Source organism: Thunnus thynnus, chromosome 6, assembly GCF_963924715.1.
Source record: "Thunnus thynnus chromosome 6, fThuThy2.1, whole genome shotgun sequence".
NCBI lineage: Eukaryota > Metazoa > Chordata > Actinopteri > Scombriformes > Scombridae > Thunnus > Thunnus thynnus.
The window spans coordinates 28,776,155-28,799,243 of record NC_089522.1 but is presented as its reverse complement, the minus strand read 5'-3'; the positions used below and the strand labels follow the sequence as shown (position 1 = coordinate 28,799,243).

Genomic DNA, 23,089 nt, shown 5'->3' with positions numbered 1-23,089 from the left:
AGGATTAATGAGTGCAGCGCTGAGTCCTACGAGAGCCATAAATATTATTGAATGCAGCTTTTGTGTGCATCAGGACGGCCACGGGAAGCCAGTGTTTACATTTCCACCTTGCATCGCCCCCAGTGTTCCCATTTATCTTCTTTTATACAATAAAGAAACAGAGGATGACAGAGCAGTTTATCTGCAAAGCTGCGTAGATTTTCAGCAATCTCTCTAAGTGCAAGGCTTGAGATAATTTCCTCTGCAAGAGTAATTGCTTCAAAAGCTCTTTTCTCCCTGTGCTGAGGTGACTTTATATCATAATGACGGTAGATATGGAAAAGGGGGATAATCAGCATAAGGAAACAGGGCTGACAGGCAGACAAATTTCATAATAGCTTTTATTATGATCAAAGAGGTTTTACAGAAGTGTCATAAATGTCGCAGTTATAAATGGAAGTGTTTTTTTTTTTTAGAGAAATGAAAAAAAAAAATTAAATAAATATATACATCAAAAGAAATCAAGAGTTAATTGTGAGATGTAAAACCACATTAAGTCAACAGTTGTTTGTCCAGCTAGATGACAGAAGTGTGCCACCTAGTGTCCAAATGTAAGACTAGGCTTTTGGTATTGAGCTGTTTTTACCTGATGTGTCCTGCGGTTTTACACGTGAAGGGCAAAAAGCACATATCAATTCCCTTACTTCACCCTTAAACTAAACGATAGATATTCACTGTAAACCATATTTCCCCCAGTAGGTAGCAAGTTCTTCATTTATCCTTTATGCTTATGAAAGTATATACTGTAATGTTTTTAGACAGTGATGAACAACAAATAACCACATAACCTGACAAAAAGGTTCAAACTGTTTCTTCACTGTTCTTCGAGTGTTCAGTAAATGTGCATCAAAAGCTTCCCTGATTCTTTTAATGACAACAGGATGTAAACACAAGATGAAGAATGCATCCAGAGTTTTGAAATAATGCATGCAACATAATCTGCTTCATAAACACAAAACACTTGCTTTCCCATATTTTTTTTGCAGAGCACCATGATATCCTCCGGAACCGCAGTGTAAACTAAAGTATGAAAGGTACTTCCTGACAATGGAGTTGACAAAACACAAGCCCTCGAGCTGATGATGTACAGGTATGTGAGGTGAAGGCAGCAGCCATATGATTAAGAGTATATTTGATTTATTATTCTAAAGGCTTTGTTTGGTTACAAAGAGGAAAAAAAAAAGACATTGCATTGTGTGAAGAGCAGAGATTAAGAGTTCAGAGCGATTTCTCCCTGGGTTAGGTCACATTTTTTCTTAGACTTCCTTGTCAGTGCTTGGTTTAAAAGGCAGTGTTCTCCATCCCATAGGCCTCGTGCAGTTTGTTGAGGAGCTCTTTCTTCTCCTCTTCAGGCAAGAAGCACGACTCTGCTGAACAGATGTTCTAAAAGACACAAAAATTCAATAAAGAACCATTTTAGTGTATTTCCAAATAGTATTAGTTCACAATTTTTCAAGGCTGTCTTAAAGCAACAGTCAGGTGTCCGTATGGACACTGAAAGAGGTTTTCCTCGCTGTAATCATTCCTCCTGTTCATACTGGCTGTTAAAAGATCCCCTTCAAATGTGCTCTCAATGTAAGTGATGGGAGCCAAAATCCACAGTGTGTCCACAGTCATTTTGTTCAAAAATGCATTTAAAAGTTGATGTGAAGCTTACATGAGGCTTCAGCAGTCTGAGTTAGTCATATCAAGTGGATATCTGTCACATTTACAGTCTTTTTAGCATCAAATTCCCTCTTTGTGTTTCCTCAGACAGTGTTTCCCTGTTGAGCTGCGGTGAAAGTATAGTAACAAATTTGGCACTTAAAAGACTAATGCTGAAAGATAATTTGATGCTTTTGAAGAGTTAGATAAGAAAACTTAGACCACCCTCATGTCTGTTCAGTAAATATGACACTTCAGCCAGCAGCTGTTTAGCTTAGCTTAGCATAAAGGCTGAAAAAGCCCTAGCTCTGCCCAAAGGCCACTGCTGGTCACCTGTCAACAGCATGGTGATGACAAGACTCCAGAAAGTCACTGCTCCCGGCCAAGAAATAGTCCAACACATGAACTACCATAAAACCATGATGTGTTTAATTATTTGGCAAGCTTTGTTTAAACAAATGAGATATAATGTGGTAATTAGCGAGATCTGCAGCTGCTGGTGGGCAAATTTCGTTTGCACCTTTGCACAGAACCTGGCTAGCTGTTTCCCAGCTGAGAAATAGATCCAGACATAACCCCCATAAAACCATAACTTGTAATTTTTACATTTTAGTTTTTGTACAAATTAAACAAATGAGATATAACAAGTTAATTAGTGCAATTTAGAGATGCTGGTAGGTGAATTTTGTTACCGTTTGATAGAACCAGGCTAACTGTTTCCAGTCTCTATGCTAAGCTAAGCTAACGACTGCTGGATTTAGCCTAACATCCACTCTAATGACATGAGAGTGGTATTGATCTTCTCTCAGCAAGAAAGCGATTGCAAATTTCTCAGAATTGACGAACAATTCCTTTAATAATCCACCACAAACTCAATCCAAATACACTAACCTGATGCAGCCTGGATTGAAAGCACTTTGTTTAAAATGCATTAAGAAAAAAGCTTTTGTTCCTGCTTTAATTGGCAACTGTGGAAGGCGTTGCCACGCGCAGGGTGTCTACACGCCCTGCTATCATTTCAAATCATATTCAAATGCCTTCATCCTGTGAACTACCACTATAATTATTCATGCATTTGATCTCACCAGTCTTTTGAATTCGTCCTCGGTGAATCCCATGTATTTCTGCGCGGTGCTGTAGTCGAGGTGCAGGGTTGAGTTGAAGATCAAAGGGTCATCTGTATTCAGGGAGTAGTTAGCTTTGTCCTTCCTGAACCTGCACAAAGGAAATGATCAAATCCAAACAGAAATATTTAAATGCCTTTAATGAAATCCTTTTATCAGACTGTCATGTAAAATAAAAGCAGCTCACGTGATGACGGGGTGCTTGGTGAAGTCTGCGTTGCAGGCACCTGTCAGCTTACTGGAAATGGGACACACCTGCAAACAGAACAGGCAGCACTGAGAAACCGCACTATTGCAGTTTTTCTCCTCTCTGTGGACTATTCAAGTGTCCACTAGGGGTCAGTGTATCACTGTGTTATGACTAATAAGGTACTGTAATAATGTCAACTACTGCATATCACTGTAATTACCTGATAAAATAATATATTTGTAATGATTAAAATCATGATTGTGTATCGTTGAACAAGGAACTGTACATTTAATAGATTAGACGAAATATAACTTGTATATTTGCAACAAGAAATCAAGAACTGTGTTTGTGATTCAGCCTTTTGATGACAATAGCGATTACAATTCTGTTTCCTTACCTCAAAGTGCATATTTTGAGCCAGTAGTTGTTTGTACAGGGTTTGGTCCTCCAGGGTTCTGTAACCATGTCCAACCCTTTCAGCTTTCAACACTTCTACAGCCTAAAATATCAGACAGGGGTCATGACATAGACGGAAAAGGTTACAAACCGCAAAAAAAAAAAATCCTCAATGTAGTACATGTCAACAGAAACTGCAGGGTATTTCTAGAGGCACACTCACAACTGTTGTGAAATAGCTGAGCTGTCACTTTGAAGGATGGCTTCTTAGAGAGTGGCCACGTGTTTTGGCAGCCACAGTTCAGTGAGACATGCAGTCGTTTTTGTTGCATTGTAGTTGAGAAGGGTACAATTTTTTGCTGCCCAACAGTAAAATAATTGCAGCATATCCATGTACACATGTATTTGTGTATTGGCATTGATAAAAATGACTCAACGTTGAAGTAAAAACCTTCAGTCCATTGAAATTTTAAGGCAATCCCAATCTGCAGTGGTGGAAAGTAACTAAATACATTTACTCAAGTACTTAATTTTGAGGTACTTGTAATTAAGTATTTCCATTTTTTACTACTTTATACTTCCACTCCATTACATTTCAGAGGGAAATATTGTACTTTCTACTCCACAACATTTATTTGACAGCTTCAGTTACTTTTCAGATGAAGATTTGACACAATGGATAATATAACAAGCTTTTAAAATACAACACATTGTTAAAGATGAAACCAGTGTGTAGTCGGGGTCACATTTCAGATGTCTATGAGTTGTCAACAGCTCCACCAAATAGTGATTTTTCCCTCTAAACTTCTCACATGGTTTCATTTCAATAAATGTTCAAATGATCCAATATTTCACCACAAATCAAAGTTTAGAGAAAAAATTCAAAAACTGAAAACAGATTTGTGTATCAGAACTTTGTTTTTTCTTCTTTCTTCTCACATTAATCATCTCATGACCCCTCAGATTTATCTGCTGACCCTTTGGAGGGGCCACTGGACTAAACTAGCTAACTGCATATGGAGTAGTTCAAACTAGCTCCATATCCAGCAGCTACAATAATAACATGCTGTTTACACACTGATTATTCAGTATTAATAATCTAATGATGTCATATATAATAATATATCAGTCAGAGGCACCGAACCACATTGCTGAATTGATACTTTCATTTACGTAAAGGAATATTTGTACTTTTTCCACCACTGCAAATCTGTTTAAACCTTCAACTTGCCAACACTAAACAAAAACTTCTGTTGTTTCTTTTGGATCTCTGCCCCCTGGTTTAATCATCTCTATTGTTAGGACACCACTTTATTGTTTTGTTGCTGATACAAGGTGTACTAGGCAGTTCACTGCACTGCAATGAAGTCCTCAGATGACACTTTCACCTCACTCAGAAATGTCTCACGTTATTGTTGAAGAGCTTACCTCCTTCACCACTGACGGCGGGCCCACCTCTCCTGCATGAACTGTTCGGTGGATCCCACTACGCACTGCTTCCTGTCAACAAAATCAATCATAGAAGACATCAGCAACCAAACAGCACAGCCAAACATCTGGTTTTCACATCTTTGATCCTGCAGTATCTACTGAGTGCCTTTTTATCATTTAGACAGGTTTTTGAACATGCTTGCTTTGCTTTGTTTCAACATTCGCCATATATACACTTAAACAAAGATTGAAAATGATTTTTTTACAGCATGTTTACTAATACAGACTAGTTTGATCACTTCCTTTCATTTTAGCATTCTCAACCTCATACAAACTAAGTGAGCCTTGCCTGATCTTGGAGTATTTATCTAGAGGTCATGTAGTTTTGAAGATAAACCTGAATATTAGAGTGGACTCTGCTCTGTGGGTTCTGCTTCTTGTTAATAATTGAACCATGTTTCTGGATCTTCCATCAATATAGATTCACCTTGATAGGATGTCAATGTGTACATTTCTGGAAAGCTGAATAGCATGCATAATATAGTTGTATAATAATAATAATAAAGTTTAATTATATGGCACCTATCAAACCCAGAGATTACAAAGGACAAAGGCAACAGAAAAAAATATGCATACTGTACAAATTCCACATAATAAATCATATACTTTGTACATAAACCCACATAGAAACACATATTAATTCTGTTTCATACAAATACTATTTATTCCAGATGGCACACACATAAGTACACACATGCAGACAACCAAATTAACTTTGATTTTGATAAAAAATAAACTTTCAGAAATGTTTTTAAAAGAGGGTTGTGGTTTTGCAAACCTCAGAATTTTGGAATTTTTGGAATTTTGGAGGGAAAAATGAGCTTGTCAACAAACTATGTGTGATACCCGCAAATACAATACTTGTGCAACATCACACAACAGACTCTGGATTATTTAGATTTTTGTGGCCAGCTTATGAGTTATTGACCAATTGTTGGACTCACATGACTTGTAGCTTCATTATCACACAAGTGGAGGCAGTGAGAGAATGTAGAGAATTTTTAGTACCCCTACACACAACGTGCACCATCCCAAGTATCTGTGACTGAGGTAGCAAGGGCGTAGATTTGGTTTTAATTTTGGTAAGGACATTTCTTTTCTTTTTTATACTTGCCCTCTATCTCTCTTTTCTCTTTCGTATGCACACATGCGTGCACATACACACATTAAGAGCTTGACTCTGCAAAAAGTTTGCTTTATTGAATATGTATTTGCTGATATAACAGGCAATAATTGTTCTCTGATGTTAGATATATTTTACATTTTAGTTTATTGATGTAAATCCCAGACTGAAATTAAAATTTAAAATTGACATATGATAGATGTTCACGATAACTGCAATAAGATAATAACTGTATAGAAACCTGTAAACAATGTGCTGCTCTGTTTGAACCAACTCTCTGCTGTTTTCAGACTTCAGCTGAGATTCTGTAGCTCTGTGCTTCTTTTAGTTTGTTGACTGATATCTTTAAATAATCTCAAAAACTTCTAATTGTATTATTTTTCACTCGACTCCTGAACTTATGGCTACATCTTTCACCGTGACGTCAGAGCTCACCTGAGAGGCTGCAGCTCACCTGTCTGTGTGTCTCTGTGCTGCTCGGGCTGCTGCTGACTGGATTTTCAAAATTAAGTGATGCCTACAGATCCATAAACGAATCATTTGAACAAGCTGCAGCTAATTTATCTTAGAAATAATCCATGTTATTATGAACCATATTCAATAATTACTCATCCACTTTTTGAAAAGGGGAGGGTTTAGGTTATAAATTGTATTGTATTTATTGGGACAACGTACGGTTTTAAACGTAAATGTTAACATTTGATGTACTGCACCAGAGTTAGCTTTAAAGTTAATTTTCATCTGCAGTCCCTCGCAAATAAAACATATAACAGCACAATAACAAACAGTACAAAGCAAAAAAAAAAAGAAAGCAAAAAACACACAGGACACATTATACAAAATTCAAAGCTACACACAATAGCACATCACATACACCCACAATGTCAACTAGAAATTAATAATGTAAGCTTGTCAAATTGAAAGCAAGATTATTTGAGGTATTGAGGTTAATATGTATCCTAGTAAAGGAGAGAAATGATTGGATTGATTACAGAAATATCATAAAAAATACAGAAATGTGAAAAAGAAATACCCAGTATTAATGCCAGACATCTCTAAGGGCAATTAACCTCTAAAACTATTCGTTTTCACATTACAGTTAAATCTGGTGGGATTCAGAATAACCATTTCTGGGCTGAACTGTCCTTATGCAGTCAACTCCACCCAGTCTGTGCAAGTAATTATTTTCAGGTCCACATCCAGCACTGTAGTGTATTAACTGATTAATCTGCCTCATTCATTATGGTCTGATGGGCAGAATTGATTACTTAAGTATTCTCTGAATTAATCAATAAATGCTGGCGGAAAAGCAAATTGGATTTTGAGAAGCATCAGAGCCTCGAGGAAATTGAAATATATTTTACTCCCATATCGCGTCCTCATCAGTTTGAGACGATGATGATGCATTCTCTTGCAGGGGAAAGTAATCTATGTGGAAAAGTAGAACTGTCTGTCACCTGCAACGCTGAGCTCAAACCTGTTTGGCAAAGTCAGATCAGCATGTCAGCCCGTAGACCGTGCTATTAATCATGTTTGTACAGTATGAACTGTACATCTCCATGGTAGCTGATCCTGTATATTATATTCAGGCAGTTCAAAACAAGCCTGCCTTGTTAGCCAGTCAGATAAATGGTATCACATTAACCGGTGGATAGTAGATCATGTAGGTGCATAGGAGAGAAACTCTTGACTGTTTTCAGATAAATGTTAACATCAGAATGCACACAAGGACACTGCTAACATGCTGGTGTTTAGCAGGTATAATGTTTACCATGTTAAACATCTTAGTTTAGAATGTTAGCATGCTAACATTTGCTAATTAACGCTAAGCATAAAGTACAGTTGAGGCTGATGGGACTGCAGGTCATAAACCAAAATATTGGACAAATTAAAAATTCAACTTTGAATTTTGAAGTTAAGTGATCATCAAAGTTGTTGCAGTTAATCATGAATGTAAAATATTCCATGGCAACCAATTCAACCGCTTTCAACACATTTCATTTAAAACTACAAATGTCAACCTGCTAGAGGTAAAGTCAGGTGATCACCAAAGTTCGTCACTGTCATTAGAAACATGCCATCAATGTCATGACAAGTCTGGACCACAGTGATGGACCGACCAACCAACTGACATCGCCTTTGCCAGAGCCATTAGCATAGCTAATAAAAAAGCATCTAAGAGTATCTGTCTCTTGTAGTGTTTCCAAATCATCCACCCTCTCTATGAAACAGCTTCAAATTCTTTCTAAGGATTCCTGGAAGTTATTGGTGCGACAACTTACAGACATTTTTCCATCAGCCAGCAGCCAGTGGGAACATGCCCTTGTCTCACATGAATCATGACTATAAAATCTTTTTACAACTACAAAATGACACAATCAGTAAAAAATATGCCCACTATATTTTAATGCCAAGGTAAACAGTCTACAAATGTATTTACACTGTCTGCAGTTTTCCTCCAGTGATCACATTTCTTATTAAACTGTGTGAGAAATCATTTTGAAAAACACATTCAAGGGCACAAAACGCTCCTGTTAAGGCAGCAAAACAAGCTGCTTTTTAGCCAACCTTGTTATTATTATCACCATTATTATTGTTGTTGTTGCAACACCAGTTTAAAGCTATGTGACTGTGCATGCGGCAGTGATTAAAGTATACAAAACAAAGACACACCAAAAACCCACACCTTTATTAGTCTTCCTCATGCCAGCCTTTAACAGGTCAGTCGGCATTATGTTGATGTTTCAACATGCTTACCTCATAGGCCTTCCTGTGTTCAACAAAACAAAACAAGCTGCTTTTTAGCCAACCTTGTTATTATTATCACCATTATTATTGTTGATGTTGCAACACCAGTTTAAAGCTATGTGACTGTGCATGCGGCAGTGATTAAAGTATACAAAACAAAGACACACCAAAAACCCACACCTTTATTAGTCTTCCTCATGCCAGCCTTTAACAGGTCAGTCGGCATTATGTTGATGTTTCAACATGCTTACCTCATAGGCCTTCCTGTGTCCTGGATAGGCTTCACAGTTGAGTGACTCATCACCTGCCAAGTCAATAGCCACCACTCCCTCGTGGCGATATTTCTTACACAGCTCCACAACGTCCATGGACCAGCCTGAGGAATTAAAGCACATATATTACGTCACAGCTTGGTCCTGCCAACATGCATGCAGATGATGCATAGATGAAATGTGATGATACAGTCACAGCTTCACTCTACATCAATCTGCATCAAATCAACAGCTATGACAAGCACAAAACAACATTGACCTTCATGCAATGGTAACTACAGTGAACAGGATTTAAAGGAATTTGAGACATTTTTGGAAATTTGCTTATTTGCTGTCTTGCTGAGAGTTAGATGAGAATCTCATGTCTGTATTGTAAATATGATGCAACCACCAGCAGACAGATAGCTTAGCTAGCCTGGTTCTGTCTAAAGGTAATAAAATGCACTTAGTGGAACCTCTAAAGCTCACTAGTAAACACTTCCTGTGGTCTTGGCTAGTTGCATGGCAACCTCGCTGTGACAATAAGATTCCAGGAAGTGACTGCTCCTGGCCAAGAAAGAGTCCAAAACTTAACTTGATGTGTTTACACTTCTTTTGTTATCAAGATTAAACAAACAAGATATAACATGTTAATTAGTGAGATTTAGAGGATTTACCTTTGGACAGAGCCAGGCCAGCTGTTTCCCTCTGTTTCCAGTCTTTATGCTAAGCTAAGCTATCTGTCTGCTGGTGGTAGCTTCACATTTTAATCTCATAATTACAAGAATAGATCTCATAATTATGACTTGCTAATTATGAGACAGTTTTCTCGTAATTATGAGATACTAAGTCATAATTATGAAATAAGGCCTTTTTTTTTTTCATTGTGACGCGTTTCCGTACGGTATCAATCTTCTTGTCTAACTCTCGGCAAGAAATTGATAAAGTATATTCCCAAAAATGATGAACTATTCCTTTAATATGCTTAACTTTGCATACAAATATCACTATATGAAAACCTGCACCATTTACGAAACCAAAGCAGTTAAATACATATGATGTGTACTAAATCATCATACAGTATTCATAATCAGAATATGACATACAGTAGGCGATATATTAGGTACTGTATTGGAATATTAGGCTGCGTGCTGTTTAAACACACAAACTACACACTGCTACACTACGGCTTGTAATTTGATCTTTTCCTAATACAGCCCATCATATTTTATTTTCCTATCTGTAATGACAAAATCAGATATCCTGCAGATGTTCAGGAAGTTTGTTACACAAAAATATCTCTAATCACCCGAGGATATTACAAAATATTATGGAATACAATATTTGCTCTTGGTTGCTCTGTTACAAAGAAACAGCTGCATGAATGGAGCGGATCAGATTTCTCACAGATATTACAACTGTTACTAAAGATACAACAACTTTCCTCGCTACCGATCTTACTTTACTGGTACGGCTTATAGACTGTATACGGTGAATGATACAGCTGCTGTCACTGGTATTACAACTACTACTACAACTATAAATACAAATATAGCATATATTAGTACTGTCCTGTGAGAACCATGTATCTCTGAAACACAAACTTTTCATGAGCCAAGGAAAACTGTGCATTTTTCAAATAATCAGCATGTTTTCCAATTGTTTATTGCCTTAAGAAATGCTCTTAAACCTCTAATACATATTTAATCTGTCAATTTATTTGAAAAATTCACAATCAGTAAATTTGGATACATGCTTTCCACTGGATAGCGACAGGTGATATTAAGTAGTATGTATGTACTTTTATGTTCTACTCCTGCTCTTTATCTACTATGAGAACAAAGGCAGAGCTTTGAGACAGTACAATAAAGAGCCTTATCTCACAAGGTTGATTGGGCAGACAGGAGCATGAACAGTTCATTACTTGGCATGTGGCGCATGCAGCATAGAATGGACCTGGCTTTGATATTGAAGGCCCTCTCTCCCTCACTGAGGCCCTTGTTAACCAGATGCACCACCTCGTCTGGGCTCAGGTCGCCTCTAAGTGTAGGAAAAAGAAAATATTTAATATTTGTTTATGAAAGCATGACACAAGTTTCAACAAGCAGACTAAAGTTATTCAAATAGAGACTTACTCCTCCTGGTCCCACGGGATGGGAACCACTTTAGTGTTAGCCAGAAAATGCGGGCTGTATCTGACCTCTACATAAATCACTCCTTCCTTCGCTTTGTCCTCCACAAACTCATAGGCTATCCTCTTTATGGCCTCTCTGTCTCCACTGAAAGAAAGAAAAAGTAAAACACAAAATAAATGACATTGACCTTGAGCTCTGATAAACTTATCTCTCTGGCACAAATAAAAGCATTAGCTGCTGCTACGCTATCGCTCAAATTATGACGGCTTTCAAATAGAGCAATTTAAGTATTTACATGGTGTTACTGACACGATTATACTGACTTCATTTAAACATGTCCTCCACATAAATGTTCGTATTAATAGTGATAACTAACAATTAAGTATAGGCTTCATTAGATGTATTCTTTTGACCAATGTCAACAATTTAATGTGTTCATATATAATTATTGGAATTATTTTCCACATACAGATTAGGATTTAAAGGAGTAGAGGAAAAAATCTGTTAGGGAATGTACAAAAATGATTAGAAGGGGAGTGGTGGAGTTATGTATTTTTTCATTTTGCTGAAGAAAGGCTAGTGTGTCTATTTTTATATTTTATTTCAGCCTCCCCTTCAAGATATAAATAATCACATCAAAAAGATGTGTGGAATTTGTATGTGCAACGGACCAGAAAGGTTAGACCATAACAATCCTGCGTCTGTGTCAGGGCTTTATCATTTTCATCAAAATCAGTTAGTAAAACCAAAATGTTAGTTTTGAGATACAAAATCATAGCAGACAGCAGAAGAATAGACTATGACGTAACTGAAGGTCAGAATCACTTGTTGCCAACTTTTTCTACTAACTGGTGAATTTAAATGAAACGTTGACAGTTATTGTTTTGCCGAATGATAATATGACCAGTTTATTAATATGCACAAAGCTCCACATGTCTGTAATCAAGACATTTAGAGCTATGTTTAAACACAAAACCAAATTGGCTAATTGGCTCAATCAAGAGGGGGAGCCAATTAAAAATATTTTAAAAGCTGGGGAGGCTCTTGTTTTTCTATAAAATAAAATGTAATATTAATCCCCCCTCCCCATCCCAATCATTTTTCTCTTACATTCTCTTACATTGGCTCTTACATTTACATTTTATCATTTGGCAGACACTTTTTATCGAAAGCGACTTACAAGCAAGACAAGATGAAGCATTAGAGGACAGTGACTCAACAGAGCTGTGGTACAAATTCTCAAGTAGCTGTACAAGTACAATGAGAAAGATCACAGGCTGTTGTTGTTTTTTTTTAAAAAGATCATTAAAGTAAGGAAATTTTACACCTTAAACATTTCTTTCTGTCTCACACGTGTGATCATGCTGCATGATAATACAGTGTAATGTAAAATATCAGGAGAATCATCACAGCTCCATTTCCTCCCTTCCTTTAGACTCAGCAGCACACTTTTCGATGTTCTACATCACGTGATGGAGAACAACACCGCTTCTAGCATTTACACTGAAAGTGAATGCTCATCGTACAGGTCTGAATGCATGCTGTTGTCCAGCGTCCTCTCATTACTCGCCCCCCTCCCTTTCACTCCCCCCCAGACAACAACAATTCTGCATGAGCTAAACTCAGCTAGCAAGTTCCCTATGTTGTTGAAGCTGTACTGCACACAAGGCTTTCAAGAGCCTTGATACAGAAGGGTCCATTCAGCACAACAGAGCGCTGCAGTCCAGCCACTACAGACCGTCATTGTTGTAAGCTTTTACGGCCATTGAGTATCTGAGAGACTGTATTTGGTCTTTTATAAACAGTTCAGCCTCGTCGCTGGAGGACTAAATATAAGACAGAGTGATACTGGAAAGGGTTCGCCAACAACTTTACTCTCCTCACGTTTGGTTGCCAAGGTGACACTTGATCTCTATAATGATGTGATCCTGTTCTGCATGTCTGGCATTTAGAATGAAACCCCTCCCCATCATGCTGCAGAACTACGTTACATAATCCTGCTGTGTCTTACATCCCAATCCAACCAATCACAAACACAGCGGGCCTACTACTCACTCTGGCTTTAAAACACTTCCAATGCATTATAATTGTCATAACCGCGTGTGTGTGATAACAAACTGCATGAATGGACTCTGACCCTCACCGTAGACCTTGGTGAAATAACATTTCTGTGAGGGGAACCCTGACCCTTAACTCACTCAAGTGTCTCTCTTTGTACACCCTTTCACCTGCTCAGCAAGAAAACACCTTGGTTAATTATGAAACTGAATCCTTAAAGGTGATATGTCGGCACTTACGCAATCACATGCATGTACTCAGCGAACTTCCCCAGGAACTCAGTGAGGGTGGCAGGCTTTTGGACAATAATAATCTGTGTCATCTCCTCCACGGTATTTGCTGGCAGAGTGATGCCGCGTCTCCTATAAGGAGAAGAGAGAGAAAAAAGCAACAGTTCAGGGACAGTAGTGAAAGTTATAGCACTGCTTCATTTTTAGCTCAAATTGGGAAAAAAAAATGTATTGCAAGTTTCCCTGTTTTGCCCTTCTTTCTCAAAAAGGAAGTTCAACAGAGGACTGTGTAATGTGTAATGTATTGAAGCCTGAGCTATTGACTTGACATTGTTATGGTTTTCTGTCTCACAACTTGAATGTTTTGGTTCACTCTCATAGCGGTCATCAGCCTTGTTTACTGACATAGCAGGCAGCTGTGTTCAGCTCGAAAGGTCAGATAAACCCACTGTACACTACATGCTCAGCACCAAGTGGTGGTCAGATAAGTTAGCAACTAGATGGTGAATATAGTGGAACATTTTGTAGCTTGCATCTAGCAACAGCTAAATATTTCCTTTAAGAGTTGGTGGAAACCAAAACAGAGCTAAAAGGAGAGTGAATATCAGACTAAAAGTCATCGGGTGGACAGAAACACGACTCTCAACAAATGCTAATGTTGCTCCATGTCTGCTAGATATGTACATAGGCAACTGTTTGATAACATCTGCCTATGTACACATGTTAGCCATATCAACATTATAAGGTGATAAATACATTTTAGTGTTTACATCCTTTTGCGCTGCTCCCAAGTGCCGAAAGAAATCAATTAATGCAGGTTTTTAAAAAATCTGATAATGAGAGATTAGCAACATAAACAAAAAAAAGCAAACTTGTCAGTGCTCTCTGGTAACTATGTCATGGAAAAACTGTTTGCAATTTTCTGCAAACATCTTTGACATTTCTGTGCTGTAATTACCTGTTATTATCAGCTAACATATATGCTTGTACTGATACATCTGTGATAATCTAACATCTGCCCAGCCAAGCTCTGTTTTACTTTAATAGTTATTCACAAGTACAAATAATAGATTAAATAGGTTAAGTGTTTTTTTTTTTACAAACCCCACAGAGGAACGATGACGTTTTCTTATGTACTTACATATGTAAACATGTGAGTCTGAATCTCAGTACAAACACATACAGTAAAATCTAAAGTCAATATTGAAGAATCCTAACTTACTTGGCAACATCGAGAATAGTCTGCACCCTGATAGCGCCATCAAGATGCACATGCAGCTCAACCTGTGGATGAGAAAAATACACGGTACTAAATAATCAGTCTAGCAAAATAAGTTATTCTGATACACATAAGAGATACAGTAAAACATAAGATAACTCTGTAGTGTTAAAAAGAGAGCAGCAAGAGCAGTGACACTGGTGCAGTTCAATGTTTTGGCTGCAGCCCATCATGAATGCAGTACGCATGACTGGGCAACAAGTGGTGAAAAGGCCAGGGGTGCCTGAGAAGGGTCAAAGAAGAGTGTTCTGGCTCTGGAGAGCCGTGATTTATTCCAGCAGATGATATCAATAAATCTCTTTTCCTTCTTCAACAGCTGAGCCCTGAGCTACAGTTATCGGTCAGGGTGAAATTAAATTAAAAATATCCAACCAGGGACCTTTATTTCTTCTCTCTCTCTGGTGTAGCGTGATGAAGAAAGTGAGCGTGGTTATGGGAATCAGCTCTAAACTAAAACTTCTTACGTGCACCAAAAGCTGCAGCTTGATTTTCCATGGCAGTGATATCATAGTTTTATCTTTTCTCATTTCTCAGATTATATTCTACATTCCTTACTTTGAGTCATTGGATCCATTAACACACTATTTTCTACCAAAGTTAGATCAGTTTTGGTTATTTCAAATGGGAGATTTCCATATTTCTTTTTTCCTCTGCAGCTGTTCTCGCTTCTCTTCCACTCCACCCCTATTTTGGAAAGCACAAACTAAAATGATATACCCAAATTAAAGTGGCTGTAGTTGCTGAACCACAGTGTTTACATGCATAAACGAGGTCTTGCCAAAAACGGAAACCTCCCAAAGTTTCTTTAGAAACCTGTCTGGCTTTGACTGTCAAGGTCAAGGGTAGTGTGAGGCTGTCAACAAAATGCCAGTGAATACCTGCCTCAAATTTGAGGAGGACAGCACACAGAATGACAGCAGTGTTACAATGTTCTTCTCATGAAAAGGTCGAGACAGATTTCCAAAAAAAGCCATGTTTTTGTAATCAGGAGGCTCTTACTGATTGCTGCAATACCACACAGGGTGTGATGTAGAGAGACAAGAAGGGGAGAGAGGGCCAACTAGCGGACGGACAAAAGTTGGCAGAGTTTGGTTGGGAAAAAAAAAAGATGTCTTTACTTATGTATATTGATCAGGATTTAGCAATATTTGAATCAGAATCTGATGAAAACACCCAACACAGTCTTGATGAAGCTGATTATCTGAGTATTTGAGTATTAAACTTTGATTAAAGAATAGCAAAAGATTTTTTTACTTTGATTGTTGCTTATGAAGTATAGTAGAGTGAATATTTGATGTTATATAGAAATACTTTGGATTTGAGGACAAGTTTTCAGGGGCTTTAATCTGCAACTATTAGTTGATTAATCCATTAGTCAGATTAGACAGAAAATTAATCGGCAACTGTTTTGATAATCAATTAATCATTTTGAGTTGTTTTTTAAGCTTCTTAAATGTGAATATTTTCTGGTTGCTTTAGTCTTCTGTGATAGTAAACTGAATGTCTTTGGACTGTTGGTCGGGACAAAACAAGACATTTAAGGATGTCACCTTGGGCTTTTGGAGACAGTGATCGTCATTTTTCACCCTTTTCTGACATTTAATGGACCAAACGACTAATTGACTCACTGATAAAATAATTAAGATTAATTGATAATGATAATAATTGTTTCTTGCAGCCCTACTCTGGACGACTAAATGTAAGCGCATCAGTTTAAATGTCATAAAACTCTAAAACTCTGTTGGTTCTATGAACTCTGATGGAGCAGTCATGTAGCAGACTCATGATCACTGTTGAGCTTCATCCAGCTGTTGCTCTGGACAGCTCCAGCTGTTCCATACATGGAAAACTTGGACCCATCACGTGTCAAAGAGGAAACGTTTAAAACAAAACATTTTAGAGACATTTTGAGAACAAAACCACAGCGAAGGATGTTGTTAACATCTGTTAAAAGCTGGTTTTGGAAATATGGTAAAGGTCACAGCACTCAGAGGGATTTCCTAAAGGAAGTATCAGAATATATGATGGTGTAAAAGGATGGAGCTGTCAGAGTCCAAGTACATCTCCAATTTAACTCTAAAAAGATACTGAAGTTAAGATACTGTAAGATTTTCTATGTGATCACCCACCCTCATTACGAGAAAAAGTCCTTGTAAAAGTACAGACGTATTAGCAAGTATCAAAGTAGTACTTCTTACTATAAACAGAATGGACCCTGTCAGTGTTGTAGTACAGTATATTATTATATTATTGGATCATTATTACAGAAACATTAAGATGTAAGTGGTACTTAAATGTAAATGTAAACAACTTTACATGCAGTTGGGTAGTTTAATCCATAAGAAAGCATCGTATTATATGACCTGATCATATATATTGAAAAGTAATGAAAAACTAAAGCTGACAGACTAGTGGAGAGTACACTAGAGTAGAAAAATTGGAATGGAAATATAAGTATGATACTGGAGTAAATAGTACGTAGTTAATTTCCACTGCTGACTGTGTGTAATGTTCAAAACAACAGTCTTTAGTCATATATCCTTAATTAAAGCTTTATTGTCAAGAGAGAGCCCCACAAAACATTTTATAAGTTTTTTTCAATCATTATAACTAAAAGGAAAAGTGCCAGATTGTGAATGGAGTAATGAAAAAGTGACATCTGTTTTCTTTTAGGAACAAACTTCCCCTGCAGACTGAACTGAAGTTATTTTGGATTCCCAGTTGTGCATGCAAATCTGAATACTTCCTAACAGTATGTGTTAAAAACGTACATCTTAGTTGGAAAAAAACACACCAATAAACCAAATATTTCTGGTGCATTATAACTAGAGCTGAAACAATTAGCCAATTAATCAATTAATGAGCGACAGAGAATTGATCAGCATTTCTTAAAGATGCACTATTGTGATAACTTGCTGCTTTTTCTGTTTTATATCATTGTAAACTGAATATCTTTGGGTTTTGGGATGTTGGTTGAACCAAACGACATTTAAAGATGTCATCTTGGACTCTTTCTAAAACTGTTATATCTGTTTTATTCTATTTTAGCTTATTCTTCTTAATCTTCTATTATATTTTACTCTTTAAAATCCAATTTAAGTGTCTTTTTATATTGTCTTCTGAGTCTTTTACATCTTGTTTTAATGTCCTTTATATCTTATGTAAAGCCTTGTTGAAACGTGCTATACAAATAAATTTGCCCTGATGACGTGTAGGGAAAACGATTAATAAAGAAAATACCTTTTGCTTAAACAGTAATACAAATTATGATTATTTGCAGCTATAATTATGCTGCTCAAAACCTTCCAACCTTTAAAAGCATGTAAAGTTGTACAGCTATGTCCATCTGTGTGTGACTGTGAAGTGAAAATTTGGAAAAAACTGAAAAAAATCTTGAGATCAGATGTTTCTACCCAAATATTTACAACAAGTAATGTATACTACTGAGACAGTCTTTTGTTTACATCTATTTTCATCCCTCAAAAGTGGTGAGAGCTGTAAGGCACAAGACGGCTGGTTAACCCATTTGCAAGTTGAGGAAATCCTGTGGCTTCTTTCAGTAAACACAGGTCTTCCTGTAGTACATTATGGTACGGTTACATACATCTACTGATCTGAATCAGCATCTGAGCACTCCAGCCGTGTGTCTTGTTGATTGAAGTTTCATATCGCATGTGAAATAATATCTAACAGTCTGTGACGGTTCTGCAAGAAGATGATGATTAATGCCCCCAAACTGACACAATTACTCAACTCTCGGAAACCAGATAATATCGGAAGTTCGTATCTCTTATCTGACAAACACTCAGCTCTACTTGTGACAGCCAATGCAATATTTTTTTTTCTCTGTCAGATTAATGTAGTCTATATTTTTACTTTAATAATGTTCATCTGATGCAGCCATACCAGAGTGTAACCCCAAAACAGAACAGAGACTTACACTCTTATAATTATTTTGATAATTGATTAAGGTCATTTTTTACCCAGATAACATATGGAAGTGGGCCACTTCAGACAATGATGCGGTACAGCTGGCCTTCTTCTGGCCCGGACAAAATGAAAAACAGTAAATATGGCCCAAATATCCCAAAATCAAATATGGGCCTTTTCTGGTAATGATGTGGTGCTCTCAGTTATGTGTATTCTGGATGTGGGCCAGTTCTGGTTCATCTGGTCTGTTCTTGTTTGATATACGGTTTGCTTGTGGCCCAGATCTGGGAAACAGGAGCGGACCGCCAAAGTGCCATCATTCCATGCGATTTGTGGGCCGGATGAAAGTGCCGAAAGTGTCGGGTGTGGGCCAGATCTGGGACACAGCAATTTTGCTATCTGGGTAAGCAAGATTTCAAAACTTCTCTAGTTCTAGTGTCTGACTTGTAAGAATGTACTGTTTCTCCCTGTTTTATATCACTGTAACTGAATATTTTTGGGTTTTAGACTGTTGGTCGGACAAAAGAAGACATTTAAAGATGTTACATCAGGCTTTAGGACATCATTCACTATTTTCTGACATTTTGTAGACAAAATGCTGAATCAATTAATCTAGAAAACAGTCAACAATAAATAAATAATAATAAAAGTAGGAGCACTACTCACTTGTGAGTATTTGCTTCTTTTCTTTGTCTTACTCTATGTGACAGTAAACTGAATCTCTGTAAGTTTTGGACTTTTAGGAAGATAAAACAAAGATGTCACCTTGGGCCTCAGAGACTTGTGATGGACATTTTTCACTGTTTTATAGTATATAGTATAAAATTTGAGCACATCCTGTAATAACCCTATTAGAGCTGCATCAATTGGTTGATTAATGTTAATTTTATAATCAAATAATCGTTTTTAGTAATTTTTTAAGCTAAAATGCCAAACATTTTCTAGTTTTAGCTTCTCAAATGTGAGTATTTGAGGCTTTTCTGTGTCACACATCAAAAACTAAATATCTTTGGATTTTGGACTGCTGATTGGACAAAACAAGACAAATGAAGATTTTACCTTGAGCTCTATGAGAACAGAAAAGGCATTTTCAACTATTTTCTGCCGTTTTCTAGCAAAATTATTAATTGATTAATCAAGAAAATAATCATCAGATTAATCGATAATGAAAATAATCATTATTTGCAGCCCTAGTGTTGCTATACTGTAACCGACGTCGGCATATGAAGCGTGGACAGTAAAGAGGTGAAGCACAAAACATGAACCCCATCAGAGGTATCAATTCTACAACAGCAAATTAATATTTAATTACATTATCTCTGCAAGCAACCACCACTCCTCAGCTTCTCTCCTTTTGCAATTCATGAGCTCTCACTGGCACACACACACATTCACACTCACTGTGTGGCAACATTTGTGTGCGTGTGTGTGAGTGTGTGTTCTTTCCACATCTCTGTCACTGAGCTGGTTTCCTGTCTTCTTATCAGTCAGCCTCTGCGCAGCCCAGGTGCATGCTCAGACTCCAAAGGGCACAAGTAAGTATATATTTCATGCCTGTATGCCTGATGTGCATGTCAAACTACCTGACCATTAAAGGTGCAATTCACTTATATGGCTTTGTTATGCTGGCCAGTTGTCTCTACCAGCCAATAAAAGAACTGCAATTGAGATATCTGGCAAAATATATATATATTTTTAAAAGTGTTTCTGTGATTCTGTTAGAGGATGGTATGTCTTAAAACAACAGTCAGGTGTCTATATGAACACTGAAAGAGGTTTTCCTCATGTCATGGAAATTCTTCAATAAATGGATTTCACAAAGAGGAGTTGTCTTTCAGAGTTTGACCAAGAGACCAAGAGTCTGTGCAGACAAATGGGCCCCGAGCAGAGTTAAGCACTTACATTTATTACAGTCACGCCGTTTCTGAAGAGTCTGCAGCAGTTAATTTAAACTTCATGTGATCATGACCTTTGTTTATCACATGCTGTCAGTAAATGTCAAACCACATAGTCTAAGTTGGTTTCAGATAAACTTTTACATACATTTAAGGAGGACTGTGGATTTTGGTCTCCATCAATTACACCACAAGTGCATTATGAAGGGATCTTCTAATGGTCAATATGAACATGTTTCACAACATGTTTCAATGTTCCTTTTAGTCCTTTAAGTCCTTAAAGGCTGCAACTAATGATTATGTTCATTATTGATTAACCTGTCAGTATTTTCTTGATTAATCCATTTGTCATTTGGTCTTTAAAATGTCAGGAAATGGTGATAAATGTCGACTACTGTAACCCAAAGCCGACTGCATGTGCAACTCATTACATTATGTGACACACATGTAATGAGTTGCACAATACTGTCCTGTCATTACGTTCACTCCGTAGGCGAGGGGTCTATAATCTACTACAAGATCAGTCAACACTGTGTTTGAATACATGAGTGGCCTTACTAATACGTTATTGGTAATATGGATGATACAAATCCTCTTAGATAATTTAAGAACAATATAGAATAATCACAGACATCTTAAGCCTATGAGTCTTTTCAACAATTTTATACAACTTCCTTGAATCTGTGGAACATGTTAGTCTTTTTCTTTGCAAAGAAATATGTTTGAATCAAACTATAATTTTCCAAGTCAAAAACTTTCCAGCATCTCTTTCTTCCCTTGTATTGAACATGTCACCAAATTTAAAATAAAATATTTCCATTCCTGCCTGGCTTCCTGACGCACTGTGCAGTAGGCTACAGTACATTAGGTAAGCAGTGTTCAGTGTTGCGGTGTCCAAAAGGCACAGCTGACTGGTGTCCCCATTGTGACATCATCAAGGGCAATAATTCCTAGCAGCTTGCTTAGGTTTGTTAATCTGAAGGATTACCATATCTATGTAATTTTCCCCCAGTGCCTAAATAACATTTCCAAATCCATACAAAGAATAGGCAAAATCTATTTTCCATAATACGTCACCTTTACAACAGGACCCTCTCCCACTAGGACATGGACTGTCAGAAGAACCCTCACACATTAGTGTCCATGAGTGTGAGCTACGTTTTGCAGGTAAATTGCCTCCAGTACTAATAACTGGACATACTTTCTAAATATCAAGTCAGAAATGTCTTTCTTTTATACATTAAAATGCATAGATTTATACTATAGTCTTCAAAATGTTCCTTTTGCTGGGGGGTGCATGCCCCCAAACCCCACTAGAGGGTCTAGGACTCATGACCTCAGTATTCCTAAAATCCTGGCTACGGCACTGGATATAAAAGACACGCAAAGAGAGAGCGGTAAATAAAGTTTATTTTTAACATCTGATTCTTGATACATTTCTCTCATTTTGTAAGCCTGCTTCTTCTTTCGGTCACGCGGGACTCTTAAACAGTGTTTACGCAATCATAGTGTGCGTAAAATGCAGGAAAAGCGCGCCCGTCAATTCACCACCTTTCTATCTGAATTATTAAAAAAAAACTCGTAGTAAAGTGAGTAGTCTCCGCTGTTTGATAACGTACCTTTGGCTTGTTGAATACCACTTGTTCAGAGGAGTGCTCGGCCATGGTGAAGAGCTTGCGGCTGCCGGAGTGCCTGCTGGTGCACAGAGAGCTGATGAGGACAGTGGAGCCGAAGCGTATCGCAGCTCGCTTGACTGCTGCATGCATGGCTTAGGACACGCCTTTGTTCAGCTACCGGCGAAAAAAAAAAAAAAAAAACACACACGCGCTGCAAGTATTCCTACTGTACTGCAAAACCGAGTGGTTGCAACGGTGCAGCAGGCTGTGCGGTGCATTAATGTAGACTAACAGGTAGAAGGATTAGTAGCCCTGTATGGCAGCAGCTTTGCACCCATGTGATGAGAGCTTTACCACGGGGCTAATTAATTATGTTAAACCAGGTTACAACACAAAGCAATTTGTTATATTTATGTTAATGACTCAGCATATAGGCTGCAAAAAAATAACAGTTCATCCTGTAATGAATAAGTAGAATTAATTGAAAAAGGTTTCTAATTGTGGGGATTTAAAAAAGACACATTTACTACAAACTGAATACCTGCTGCTCTCTGAATTTTATAATTCTGTCTTCTCAGATGCTCCATCCTCTCCTCAGTGGATGCTGTGCTGTTTTGTAGAAATGCAAATTCAGATAAGACTTGCTCATTTAAACTCTGATATCTGACATGCAAAACTTCTCTAACACTTCATTTTGGTCCTGGAAACACCAGACCCTGTTTAACGGCTCAAAACACAGCATTCACATTATGTATTACCTTAACATACCTTCCCCTGATTTTGTTAGAATAGCTCATGTAGCTCATACATTTATATCAAATTATTTTTACATTTGTATCTAATTTTGTATTTTTGTCTTGTACAGTTTGTATTTATTATGCTTATCGTTTAAAATATTCATAATTTTATGTTTAATTCTCAACGATGTATGGTTGTACAG

The 23,089-nt window shown here is 37.4% G+C and overlaps 1 protein-coding gene across 1 annotated transcript; it reads right to left on the bottom strand.

Moving 5' to 3' along the window:
• Nucleotides 1-362: 362 nt before the first annotated feature.
• Nucleotides 363-22,319, bottom strand: ada (adenosine deaminase). Its single transcript, XM_067593238.1, has 11 exons — nt 22,153-22,319; nt 14,652-14,713; nt 13,439-13,561; nt 11,142-11,285; nt 10,931-11,046; nt 9,007-9,131; nt 4,822-4,893; nt 3,395-3,496; nt 2,995-3,062; nt 2,769-2,898; nt 363-1,422 (listed from the first exon to the last, which is right to left on the bottom strand). Exons 1-11 carry the CDS (start codon nt 22,297-22,299, stop codon nt 1,321-1,323), a joined length of 1,191 nt encoding a protein of 396 aa, XP_067449339.1. The 5' UTR covers nt 22,300-22,319; the 3' UTR covers nt 363-1,320.
• Nucleotides 22,320-23,089: the final 770 nt, after the last annotated feature.

What these genes read in the sequence shown, in the direction of transcription:
- ada (XM_067593238.1), bottom strand. Translation starts at nt 22,299, where the DNA reads ATGCATGCAGCAGTCAAGCGAGCTGCGATACGCTTCGGCTCCACTGTC. An exon ending in GAGTACATGCATGTGATTGC is followed by an intron (nt 11,286 to 13,438) that starts GTAAGTGCCGAC and finishes TCTTTCTTTCAG; the next exon opens with TGGAGACAGAGAGGCCATAA. An exon ending in AGGACGAATTCAAAAGACTG is followed by an intron (nt 1,423 to 2,768) that starts GTGAGATCAAAT and finishes TGTGTCTTTTAG; the next exon opens with AACATCTGTTCAGCAGAGTC.